At 34.7% G+C, this 10,892-nt stretch overlaps 1 protein-coding gene across 1 annotated transcript; it reads left to right on the top strand.

Moving 5' to 3' along the window:
• The first annotated feature begins 6 nt into the window (after positions 1-6).
• On the top strand, positions 7-10,581 carry LOC135213150 (uncharacterized). Its single transcript, XM_064247093.1, has 5 exons — positions 7-27; positions 927-1,092; positions 1,345-1,498; positions 3,863-4,064; positions 9,977-10,581. The coding sequence occupies exons 2-4, from the start codon at positions 958-960 to the stop codon at positions 4,054-4,056; spliced, it is 483 nt and encodes a 160-aa protein (XP_064103163.1). The 5' UTR covers positions 7-27; positions 927-957; the 3' UTR covers positions 4,057-4,064; positions 9,977-10,581.
• Positions 10,582-10,892: the final 311 nt, after the last annotated feature.

Genomic DNA, 10,892 nt, shown 5'->3' with positions numbered 1-10,892 from the left:
TTTTGATCAATATGTATCAGCAATCGCGTAAGTTACTTGACCCTTAAGGGACAGGCTAAATAAGTACTATATATTAAGCACACCACCAGACCGGGCAAACTTTAAGGTTGGCCAATTTAAGAAAAAATACATCAGTGGAAAGAGGAAGATATGCAAATGCACATGGTATAAGAAAAAATTCTAAAGATTTTTCTGAACCTTCAGTGGGAAGTTAAAAGTGGATACTATTTACAACCTGTGCAAGACCTCTTTTCCAAGACACTTGTAAATTTTACCAAGTTTTTTCTAATAATTTTCTTTTGTAAAATTATAACAACTTTTTGTGAAGTATATATTTTTTCTAATATTTCTTTGCAAAATCACAATTATAACTTACATACTATGATAAAAGATAAGAACTAAAACCAACAGCATTCCCTGGGTATATTTATGAGCAAATAAGTAAAAAGACTTCTTGGGATAGAAAGGGGCAACACATTCCCCCATCAAGTCTCAAGGTATACTGATTGCCCTCTGTCCTGTTGTGAGCTACTACAATTTCCATTAGTCATTTATGGATCATTGAAATGATATGAACATCTTTCTGCTAAATTCATACAAATCGTATGGCACATAATATTAATTTAGTAATCATATGAGTTAGCCTGTCCATCACTCAAAACCTATTATAGATACTCTTATGATGATGCCTGTCCATTTAGGGTTAAGAGTATATTAGTTATATTGTACCATATATTTTACTTTTAGGTTATCATCACTTTTTAATTAGCTGCTGATAGGATTCGTGAAATCCATGCTGTAGTAGTGGGTGTAATAATTATAACTTAGACCAAAAGTTTTTCATAGAGAACAAACTAGCTAAAAGTTATGGGTTTGTATTCAGAGTAGTTTTTATGTGTATTTAATGAAAAATTTATATTTGATAGTGGACTTGGCAGCTTCTTTGGTTCTCGAGTGATGACAGAACATGGAATCCTCTTCAATAACCACCTTAGCAACCTCCCCAATTTTCCACTTCCTGAAAAAGACGAGTTCTCACGAGCAAGACCTCTCAGTCTATACACTCCTGTCATCCTTACAGACCATAAACAAGTAAGTACTTATTTTCAAAAAGGTTAGGATAAACTATATTCATTGTAGAAATTGAATTTCAAAGCTAATAAATAATCAGTAAAGCTGTTGTACTTGCATGTTAAGTTGCATATAAAGAACCATTTTTGAATATTTTTAGATTTGAGGATACATATCCCAAAATTATCAGTGATCAATGTTTTTCAGTTGTCATGATTATTGTTTCGGCTGTAATGTTTATAGATATGTATAGCAGTTGTCAATGGATTTCAGGTATGTGGAGAGCGTGTGGTTTTATCTAGTCCAGAAGTTGGAGCGGCAGCTCAAATAATAACTCAGCTGACTGTTCGGCAGAAAAATTTAATAGACGCCATCGCTCAGCCTCGGCTTACAGTTAAGCCTGGCGTGGACGATGTGTATCGAGAAGGTAATTCAGAAAACTCACTCAAACATGTTTTCTTTGTAAATTTTGTTTCACCATAAACCATTATTAATACAGGCAATCCCCGGGTTACGACTACGACATTCCGAGGTTAAGGTGCTTTTCAATTAAGGGGGTCCTCGAGTTACGATGTTGATCCGTTCTTACGATGCGTCGTAACACGATTTTCAGCGTAAGTCGGAACATTGAAAAATACCACATGATTTAATGTAAATACCTATCAATAACAACGAGAGAACAATTCCTTACCTTTATTAGTTTGATTGGCTTGCACACTGGAGAGGAACCGTCGCGGAGAGACTGGGGAGGTTAGTGAAGAGAAAAAGAAACCTCCAGAAGTTGCTGGAGATGCTGAGCAGGTGATTCAATTATTAGCCACTACGCTGCTTAGTTATCACTGTCGCTTTTCATAGGAGCAGATCCTTTCACATGTTCAACGATGCGCTCTTTATCTTTGATAATGGTAGCAACGGTCGAACGGCTAAGGCCAAGCGAGCGGCCAATGTTTGTTGGCGTTTCTCCCTTCTCAGATCGCTTTATAATGTCCACTTTAATTTCCATGGTGATGGCCTTTCTTTTCTTCGATGCACTACCATCAGAAGAGTCCGCCTTGCGCTTGGGAGCCATAACAAAGAGCAAAAAGTTACAAAAACGATACAACACGAGGGAGAGAGAGGCAGTGTAAACAACCAAAATGGCGTATGGGCGAGGAATGAGCGTAGCGAAGCGACGCCGTCCTCTCCCCCACAAAGCGTATTCTTCCGCCGTGCGCCCGGAACTAGTTCGCGTTTGTTTACGTTGCTTACGACGCTAAACCGCGTAAGACGGAACGACGCAAAATATTATTTTTTATATTTTTATGGGGGCGCGTTCGTAACCACGAAACATCGTAAGTCGAGACCAGCGTAACCCGAGGACTTACTGTATATTCATCAGAAATTGTTTCCAGTTACGACGCCTACAACACTGATCTGGCAGATGAAATATGACACCAAAAATGCAAAATAATCAATATTTGAAGGTTTTTTTTTTATGAAAAATGCAATAGGAATGCAGTTTACATAGTTTTCAATGCACCCAATGCATTAAAAGTAAGGTTTTCTTAGTATTTTTGATGATGTTCCGGCTTATGACGATTTTTGGCTTACAACGCTTCTCAAGAACGGAACCCCCGTCGTAACCCAGGGACTGCCTGTAATTAGTCATTTTTTGTAGTACCATTTCCAAAACATCAGTCCTCTTAACAGAATTAGAAAAAAAGCAGTCAATGCATCTCATTTTTGTGCAATATAAGGTAATTAACTGTTCTCATGAAATTTCCAAACACTTAGCCTATTTCATACTTTTTCTGAAATTCCCAAACAATTTAGCTAATTTTATATATTTTCAAGGATTATCTTCATGCAGTGATTCATGTGTTTCACTAACAGGTGATTAGTGAAATTTCTCCTCAATTCTTTAAAGGTGACAAATGACAACCATATTTTAAGTAGTTCTTAAGTGACCAGGTTACAAGAAAGTGAGTTTATTTTTAACAGGCCCATTTCCCAGTCAGTTGAGTTATCGGCTGAAAGGTTGCTTCTGTAGTGGATGTTACATCAAATGTTTTGTTTTTGAACAGCTTAATCCACAGAAATTTTAGACACTTCATGTGCTGCAGAAGATTTATCAGTATCTAAACAATATTGCTGAAGTAAAAACTGCTTAGAGCATTAATATTTTGTGCTTCACAGAACTTATTTTGTCAGACACAGAAATACAATGAATAGATATAAGTTTGTATGGGTCAAGTAAAACCACCTGGCAAGCAAGATTCTCATGTAAAGTAACAGGCATGGAAAGCTATTCATTTAGTCAACTAGAAAATAATTGTATTGCATTTGTTATGACTTTTAGAAAATTTAGCAGCAATCGGTGGTTTCCATTGTACAGTTTGGGTTACGACTGGGGTTCCGTTCTCGAGACACGTAAGCCGGAACATCGTCAAAAATCCTAAGAAAACGTTACTTTCGATGCTTTGGGTGCATTTAAAACTATGTAAACTGCATTCTTATTGCATTTTTCACCCAAAAAAAACTTCAAATATTGATTATTTTGCATTTTTGGTGTCGGTATTTCTTGTGCCAGATCAGAGTTGTAGGTGCCGTAACCTTGAAACATGTGTCATAACCCTGGAAATAATTTCTGCTGAATATAATTGAAAAGTGCCTTAACCTCGGAACATCATAAGCCAAACCGAATTTTCAGTTACTTTTCATGAATAATTTCCCAGTGTCCAGTCTCATTCTTTGTTTGAGTATAATGAAGAACTGAGATAAGGGATTCTATTCTTTGTTCTATACTTGACAGATTTTGGAGGAGGTGCTAAAATGCCAGCAGATGCCACCAACGCTCTGAAGGCCATGAATCACAGTTTTGAGGTGCTACACCAGCCATATGCAAGTGTGAATGGAATTTCAAAAATTAAAGACAAATTAGTGTCGATGTCAGATATTCGAGGTGGAGGAGTTGCTCATCGATTAGAATCTTCGCCAAAAACTTAGGAGAATAAGTAAGTATTTAAACATATATAGTAGTTGTTCTTCAATTATGGTTTACCAAAACTGATTTGTAATTACTCTACTGTCCATAGTTCCCTGAACTGATCATTTGCTATAAATCCAAGTTTTATGAGAACCTTAGTTGTCCTTGATAATTTACAGGCTGTCAATATTGGTAGTAATCTTTCTTTGCCAGCCACAGTAGAGTGGTGGAGCTTGAATTTTACTGTTCTAGCACAATAGTTTATACTACCTTGTTTTAATCTAATTTCACTGTACATTTTGCAAGATCAATTTCCTGAATGCAAACCAACCCTTACAGTCAACCATTCGTTAGTGATTGTCCAATTTTCAATCAACAAGGTCCAAAGTATCGGAAACACATCTGTGAAAGGATTTTCAGATTCTTGAACTTTTAAATTCACCCAGTTACAAAATATCCAAGGTATTACAACATGTAAACCATTTGAGATTCGACGTCATCAAATGCCGTGCAAATTTCCTTCCCTGATTCTGATGACATGAAATGCCATGCAAATTTCATTCTCCTCCATTTTATCTTGAGTAAAAAATAGAGCATAATTAGCCATAAATATTTTCAATTTGGGTAGATTTAGGCAATTGGAAATAAAAAAAGAAAAACGAGTAGGTCAAAAAAAAAAAAAAAAACGTTGGGATATGGTTCAACTCTATCTTGTTTACAAGTAGATTATAAAAAAATTTTGCATATTTTCCTGTTTTTATAAGTTTAATAACTAGCATATCATTGCAAAAGAAATTTTTTATACTTCATGGTGGTAAAGACCCACAACAGCTTATCAAGAAATTATGGCCACAAAAGATCAACCACAACTCTACGTCAGCGTAGTTCCAAGATTGCTAGCAGAAAAGCAAGAGACAGAGGACAGTCTTAACCAGGGCAAGCATTATCGCTTTGGAGTGGTCACTGAACCCTGAGATTTACAAGGCTTTTTGGCCATGCTACTTGTGTATCTGTTTACCCCTGCCAGATTGAGCAGCCTGGAAGTAAAGACATGAAGATGCAGCTCTGCAATAACCTGGACATATGCTCTTCCTATCAAAGTGAGACTTGACATATCAGACCTAGTTACCAGTAGAAGCCAAAGCACCAGCAGAAATAAGAGACTGAAGAGCTTTTCTGAGTGAAGGGGGAGTATTACCTCCCGATGAACTTTTAAAAGACACCTTGCTACTTTTACATTTGAACCCATACTTAACTACTGCTGATGACTGACTTGACATTCAGGATACAAGATTGTTCTTCAGGAAGTTCTCTGACCCCAAACAGACCACAAAACTGATTTAGATCAATATCCACTGCTAGAAGGAGCATGTGTCTGCCTTCATTTACTCGTCCAGTCCAGGACAACCTCACCAAGGTTTCCTGATTTCTTAGAGACACCATGAATGCTAACTCTCACAGAAGCATTGTCCAAAATAAGCATACTGTCTTCAAAACCAAGCAGGCACACAAAGATATAAACTTCATGAAAGGTATAGAAGGCCTTAGTAACAGCCAAGTCTTGTCACAAAGATAAACTTCATGAAAGGTATAGAAGGCCTTAGTAACAGCCAAGTCTTGTAAGAATGAGCAGTGATGAAACTTGACAGCATCTGAAGAATTGTAACTTATCTAGGTGAATGTCGGAATTCCCATCATCACACTTGCCATTCAAATTTATAACTACCGAGTTCCATGGTAAGCCTCAACTGGACCAGGAAATACTGCAGCAATTCCCCTTTACAAAATTAGCATATCAAAAAGTCTTTGGGTTTATTCCATATTCAGTGGTTTTTATAAAGGTTTTACTCAAATAAGCATTTATCCATCTAGTATTTTTGTTAAATGCCATTCATTTACACTGAAAATAAAGAAAACCAAGTGAAGCAATGGGGCTGTTTATTCATATCAAAATGAAGGCGCAACAGGTGATACCGTATCAAGGTTTTGGCTATTGTAGAATTGTGTACATTCAGTGAAAAAACTGTGACAATTCACCTTATAGCTCACCAATTAAATCTTGTCACCAAAGTTGCTGAGGAAATAAACTTTCACATTTCTCCTTTAGCAATTTGAACTTCCGCTTCCTTCATGAACTACAAAGGATAGTGTTACTGCTTTTGTCACTGTTTGCACATTTACAAAACACTACAGAGGACAAAATTTTAAACTTAGTACACTTCATAGTTATAAAAGATACAGAAAAAAGCGTTAAAAAATAGAAGTCGGAGGGGATCACATGCATGAAAGACTTTGTGAAGTTCAAAAAGTGATACCCTTAAGCAGACACAACCTATTATGTACTTAAATATAACATTTGGTTTCAATAATATTTCTACCCTCAAAAAATGATCTACACTATGACAATTGTGGAACTTGACCGATATCTTGTACACATAAAAAGGATGTTTTAATCTTATGTGGTACAACATTTGCAAAATTCAAGTTGGATACCATGCATTACTTTGGTAAACAAATTAAACTAAACTCTTTTGGTGCATGGAAGACGAACATTTCACAAATGTTGATCACCACTTCTTGTTCAGATCAGCCTCCATTGTTATCTCATTGTGTGGTTTTGATATGAAATGGAGTTCAGTAAAAATGGGTCATTAAATTAAGCATAGTCATTCATAAAGCTAAACCCTGAAAAAATTTACATTTGTAAAGCTAGTAACCTTGTATATATAGATGCCTCACATTTAGAAGATCAAAATTTGTCCCAGCAGCATCTTGAGTAGGTCGTGTGCGACCTCTTCCACTCTGTTTTCGTTAGAAAAGGTATGACGATGATGATACAGAACTTCAATCATACAAAAACTAGATAATCCACTAGATTTTAATCATTATAAAAAGAATCCTGAGTAATGTATGATTAATATAAAATAACTGAAGGTTTTGATAGGTTGCCTTCAGATCGAGGCTTTTGAAATGCTGAAATGATTGTTGTAAGCTCACTTTCCCGAGAAACCTTTTGATGATGAAACAATTATCAGTGTAGGTAACATTACAGACAACTGAAAGAAAAACCCCTTAAGCAAAAGCAAGCACACTGAATATATCTGATAGGTGTAAAAGCATTTACCAGCAAAACTATTTCACCTCAAATAATAATAATAATAAAACTGGTTTCCATAAGCAACACTGTGCCTTGAAACTCCTTTGCTGCATAAATTACAGTTAATTAAAATCTTTCCCAAATAAACTGCTGGTTAAACCAGGAAATATGCGAACATTAAATATTTTTAATTACAAAAAGTTTACATTATGTTCCTCAATGAAATATGTTTTAATGCAGAAAAGGAGTTTTAACATTTAGAATTAAACTTATAAAAAAAGAGAATCCCAGTACTAAATAAATGCACTCTTCAACTAATTCTTCAAAAATAATGAACACTAAATCATTGTAATGATCCAATAACTCAAATCCTACAATGATCTTAATATGATCTTAAAATTATATCCCAACTTTCCCCGTGTATTGATTAAAAACAATATACTCGGATTTTTCCCACTGTAATTTCCATTATATATTAATCAAATTAGTTACTCCATAATAATATACAATTTTGCTTTCATTTCTCCATAGTATATGATTAAAAATTAATGCTCCACATTTTCACTAAGGCATCGTGCCCAACTGAAATCAGTGTTTCTTCATCCAACCACACTAACCCTGTCACTTGTGACTGAGGATGTGAATCTGAAAAACAAAAAGTGTGTTAAAATAAGGACAATGCAAATTATGTACATGTTCTTTTAAATTTTTACAAAAAAGTAACCTTTACAAAAGATTTGAGAGAAATCAAAATGTTGCACTCCCTGGTATCACTTTATAAAGCTTAGTACAGGAAAAAAGAAACAATCAATATCCTTACCTTGAACAGTAGAGAGAGAGAGAGAGAGAGAGAGAGAGAGAGAGAGAGAGGAGAGAGAGGACGAGAGAGAGAGAGAGAGAGAGATGAGGGAGAGAGAGAGAGAGAGAGAGAGAGAGATATAGGAGATATGAGAGAGAGAGAGAGATGAGGGGGGGGGGGGGGGGGGGGGGGGGCTACTATACTCTGTAATACCCTCCATGACAAAAGGCAATTTTTCACCCTGGATGTTGTCAAACAAGACAAACAAACAAACCCACAAGAGAACTTTATGAAGTGGAAAATGAAATATAACATGGTAGACCTGCTCTATGCATTTTTCTCACCAACAGTATAATTATCACTAGCATCTCAGTCACTGTGGCAATAAGCAATTAATATTATGATAAAGTAATGATGAAGCGCCATCTGCACAACACCTTTACAGTTGGTAAATGTTTTCAGCAATGTCTCCTCAGCCCCAGCATTGTTGTGTTCTGTCCTTTTCTCTCTCAACTTTTTGCTCTTCAACCCTCAATTCGAAAACTAAATCCTTAACAAATACTTCTGTGGTTTGTCTAATTACTATTTTTTATGATTAAAATCATGCAATATTAAATTGGTAATAACTAGTTAGCTTAATAATTATTATATCTTTTTTGATGGTAAAGTAAACCCATTATTTCTTGCACAGCTGCAAGAAAGCAAACCTAGTTTCCATAACCTCACAGTCTGAATTCATGAAGAGGGAATTAGTAAGTATTAAATGTCATTTCAATCCCAAACAGGCAATACCATAACACTCCAAAACAGGCAAAATATTATTAGGAACAAGACATGGTATATTTCCCCAAGAAGGAAACATTAAACAATTGCCCCTCGAAATGTTTAAATTATCAATGTTCTCAACAGAGTACACAACAAATCAAACATTCCTGTCAAGAAAGAAGCACCCAACATTAAAGTAATTTGAGTAACATATTACAAAATGTAAATATTGTAAACTGTTATTTAAAACCACACTGCTAATGACTATAATTTCCCCAAAGTGCTATTAATGCAACACCACACAAGAAACCTCTACATGTTATCACCAATTAGAAAACAAAATCAAGGGAACAAAACGCACCCCACATACAAAACCTGCATTCTCAAACAATGCAGAAACATATCCTTACATCATTAACCTAGACATGACCAGTGCCTAAAACTGGACATCCCACATTTTTACAATTCCATCATGGCCAGTTGAAACCACTCTCTTGTCGTTGAGCCACACTAAGCCTGTAACTTGGGCTTGTGGGTGGGAATCTGTTGACAATTTAAAGTATTATCAATGATTGAAATTTTTAAAAAAATTATGATTAGCATGTATGAAAGGTCATAACTGCTGTTGTCATCCTCTGAAACTAAATTAGTAAACGAAATTAAGCAGAAATAAAAAATAAATTTAGCTGAAAAAAAATTCAAAATGAAACAGGTTGTAAAATAAATATACTGTGCAGTAAAAATGTTTGGGTAATGGTACAGTGCCTAAACAACTTTTTTTAATCTTTGAGCTTTGGAAAATATTTTTTTTTTTCCTGAGACAAGTTGGGATACGTAAAACCAACTTCCAAGAGTGTACGAGATTGTTTAGGACCAAATAGGTCTATATGTAGCACCCCTTTTCAGAAACAGAATTGTGCTCTGTAATAAATAATTCAAAATGAACCAGGTGATGATGATTCTTGACTATACTTCTGTGTATTAGTTTATAGATGCTGAATATTTAATGTAAATATTAAGTACAGTACTCTCGTTTCTTCTGACATAAGAATTAATTAGACAACTCCAGTTCAAAATATATTTTTGTATTAGTAATATTTTCATTATTATTTAAAATGCCATGTAATTCTTAAACAGTTTAATGAGCTTGAAAGAGTTTCCTAATGACACTGCTGTTCAACTTTTTAATAACAATTCAAATCATTATTATTCACTGCAAGAAGTCTTACCTTCCCCCAGTTATGTTATTGCTCATATTCTTATTTCTCTTATTCTGCAGACTTGGACCTCAACAGAGCATTGAAATTTACATCATTGCTCATGACAGGACAGAAGTTCCAAAGGAGCAGCAAATACAGTGAAACTCAAGTCTAACATAGGCCATGAAATGGATTGTATGTAATTGTTTGGTCCTTAAATATGAAGTGGAGTCCTGTTGCACCTAAGAAAGATTCTTTCTAAAAATAATCTTTGTAACAGTTAAATTATATAATTCTACAATTTATATAGCTACTATTTAACCATTTGTTCTTTTGTGTGTATGCCACAACCAAAGTTTACTCATCTCTTACTAACAGCATTTGTGCCTATTATATTTCTTTTTGACTGGTCTACATATATAAAGTTATTCATGCTGGGAAAATATTTACATTTTATCCTGACAAAATTAAGATAAATTGCCATTCCAATGACATAGTTTAAGCTATTTATGTCAGCTAATGTGCTGTTATGCTTACCTTTATAATTTATTAAGGTACATGTGTGTATATATAAAAAAACATTTATTATACCAGCAATTTTTTCCAAAACAAGATAACACTTTCTTTTAACCTAATTATTTTTTCCAAGTGATGTAAACTCGACAAGAAAAGTGAAAATACAGTTTTCATGATCTTTCATTCATCGAATTTCCCATTTGTTTTTACTGACAAGACATAATATTACTAAATTTACTCTAGACTATGAAAATACACTGCAAATTATATCATATAAGTTAAAACTGCAAAACAAAACCGTTCAGATACTGAAAAACACTATATATGTCCGAAGTAATGGAAATCTCAGATGGATTCATTCACAGACATCTGGTAGATAGAAAGTGAATTTCTGATTGTTAGTACTGTACTATGTATCAAGATGACAATATTTACTAGTTTTCCTTCATGAACAGGGATATTATTGCATCATCGTAAGTG

The sequence above is a fragment of the Macrobrachium nipponense genome, chromosome 42 (assembly GCF_015104395.2).
Source record: "Macrobrachium nipponense isolate FS-2020 chromosome 42, ASM1510439v2, whole genome shotgun sequence".
NCBI classification, from domain to species: domain Eukaryota; kingdom Metazoa; phylum Arthropoda; class Malacostraca; order Decapoda; family Palaemonidae; genus Macrobrachium; species Macrobrachium nipponense.
The sequence above is the reverse complement of the archived record's forward strand: the minus strand, read 5'-3'. Positions and strand labels throughout refer to the sequence as shown.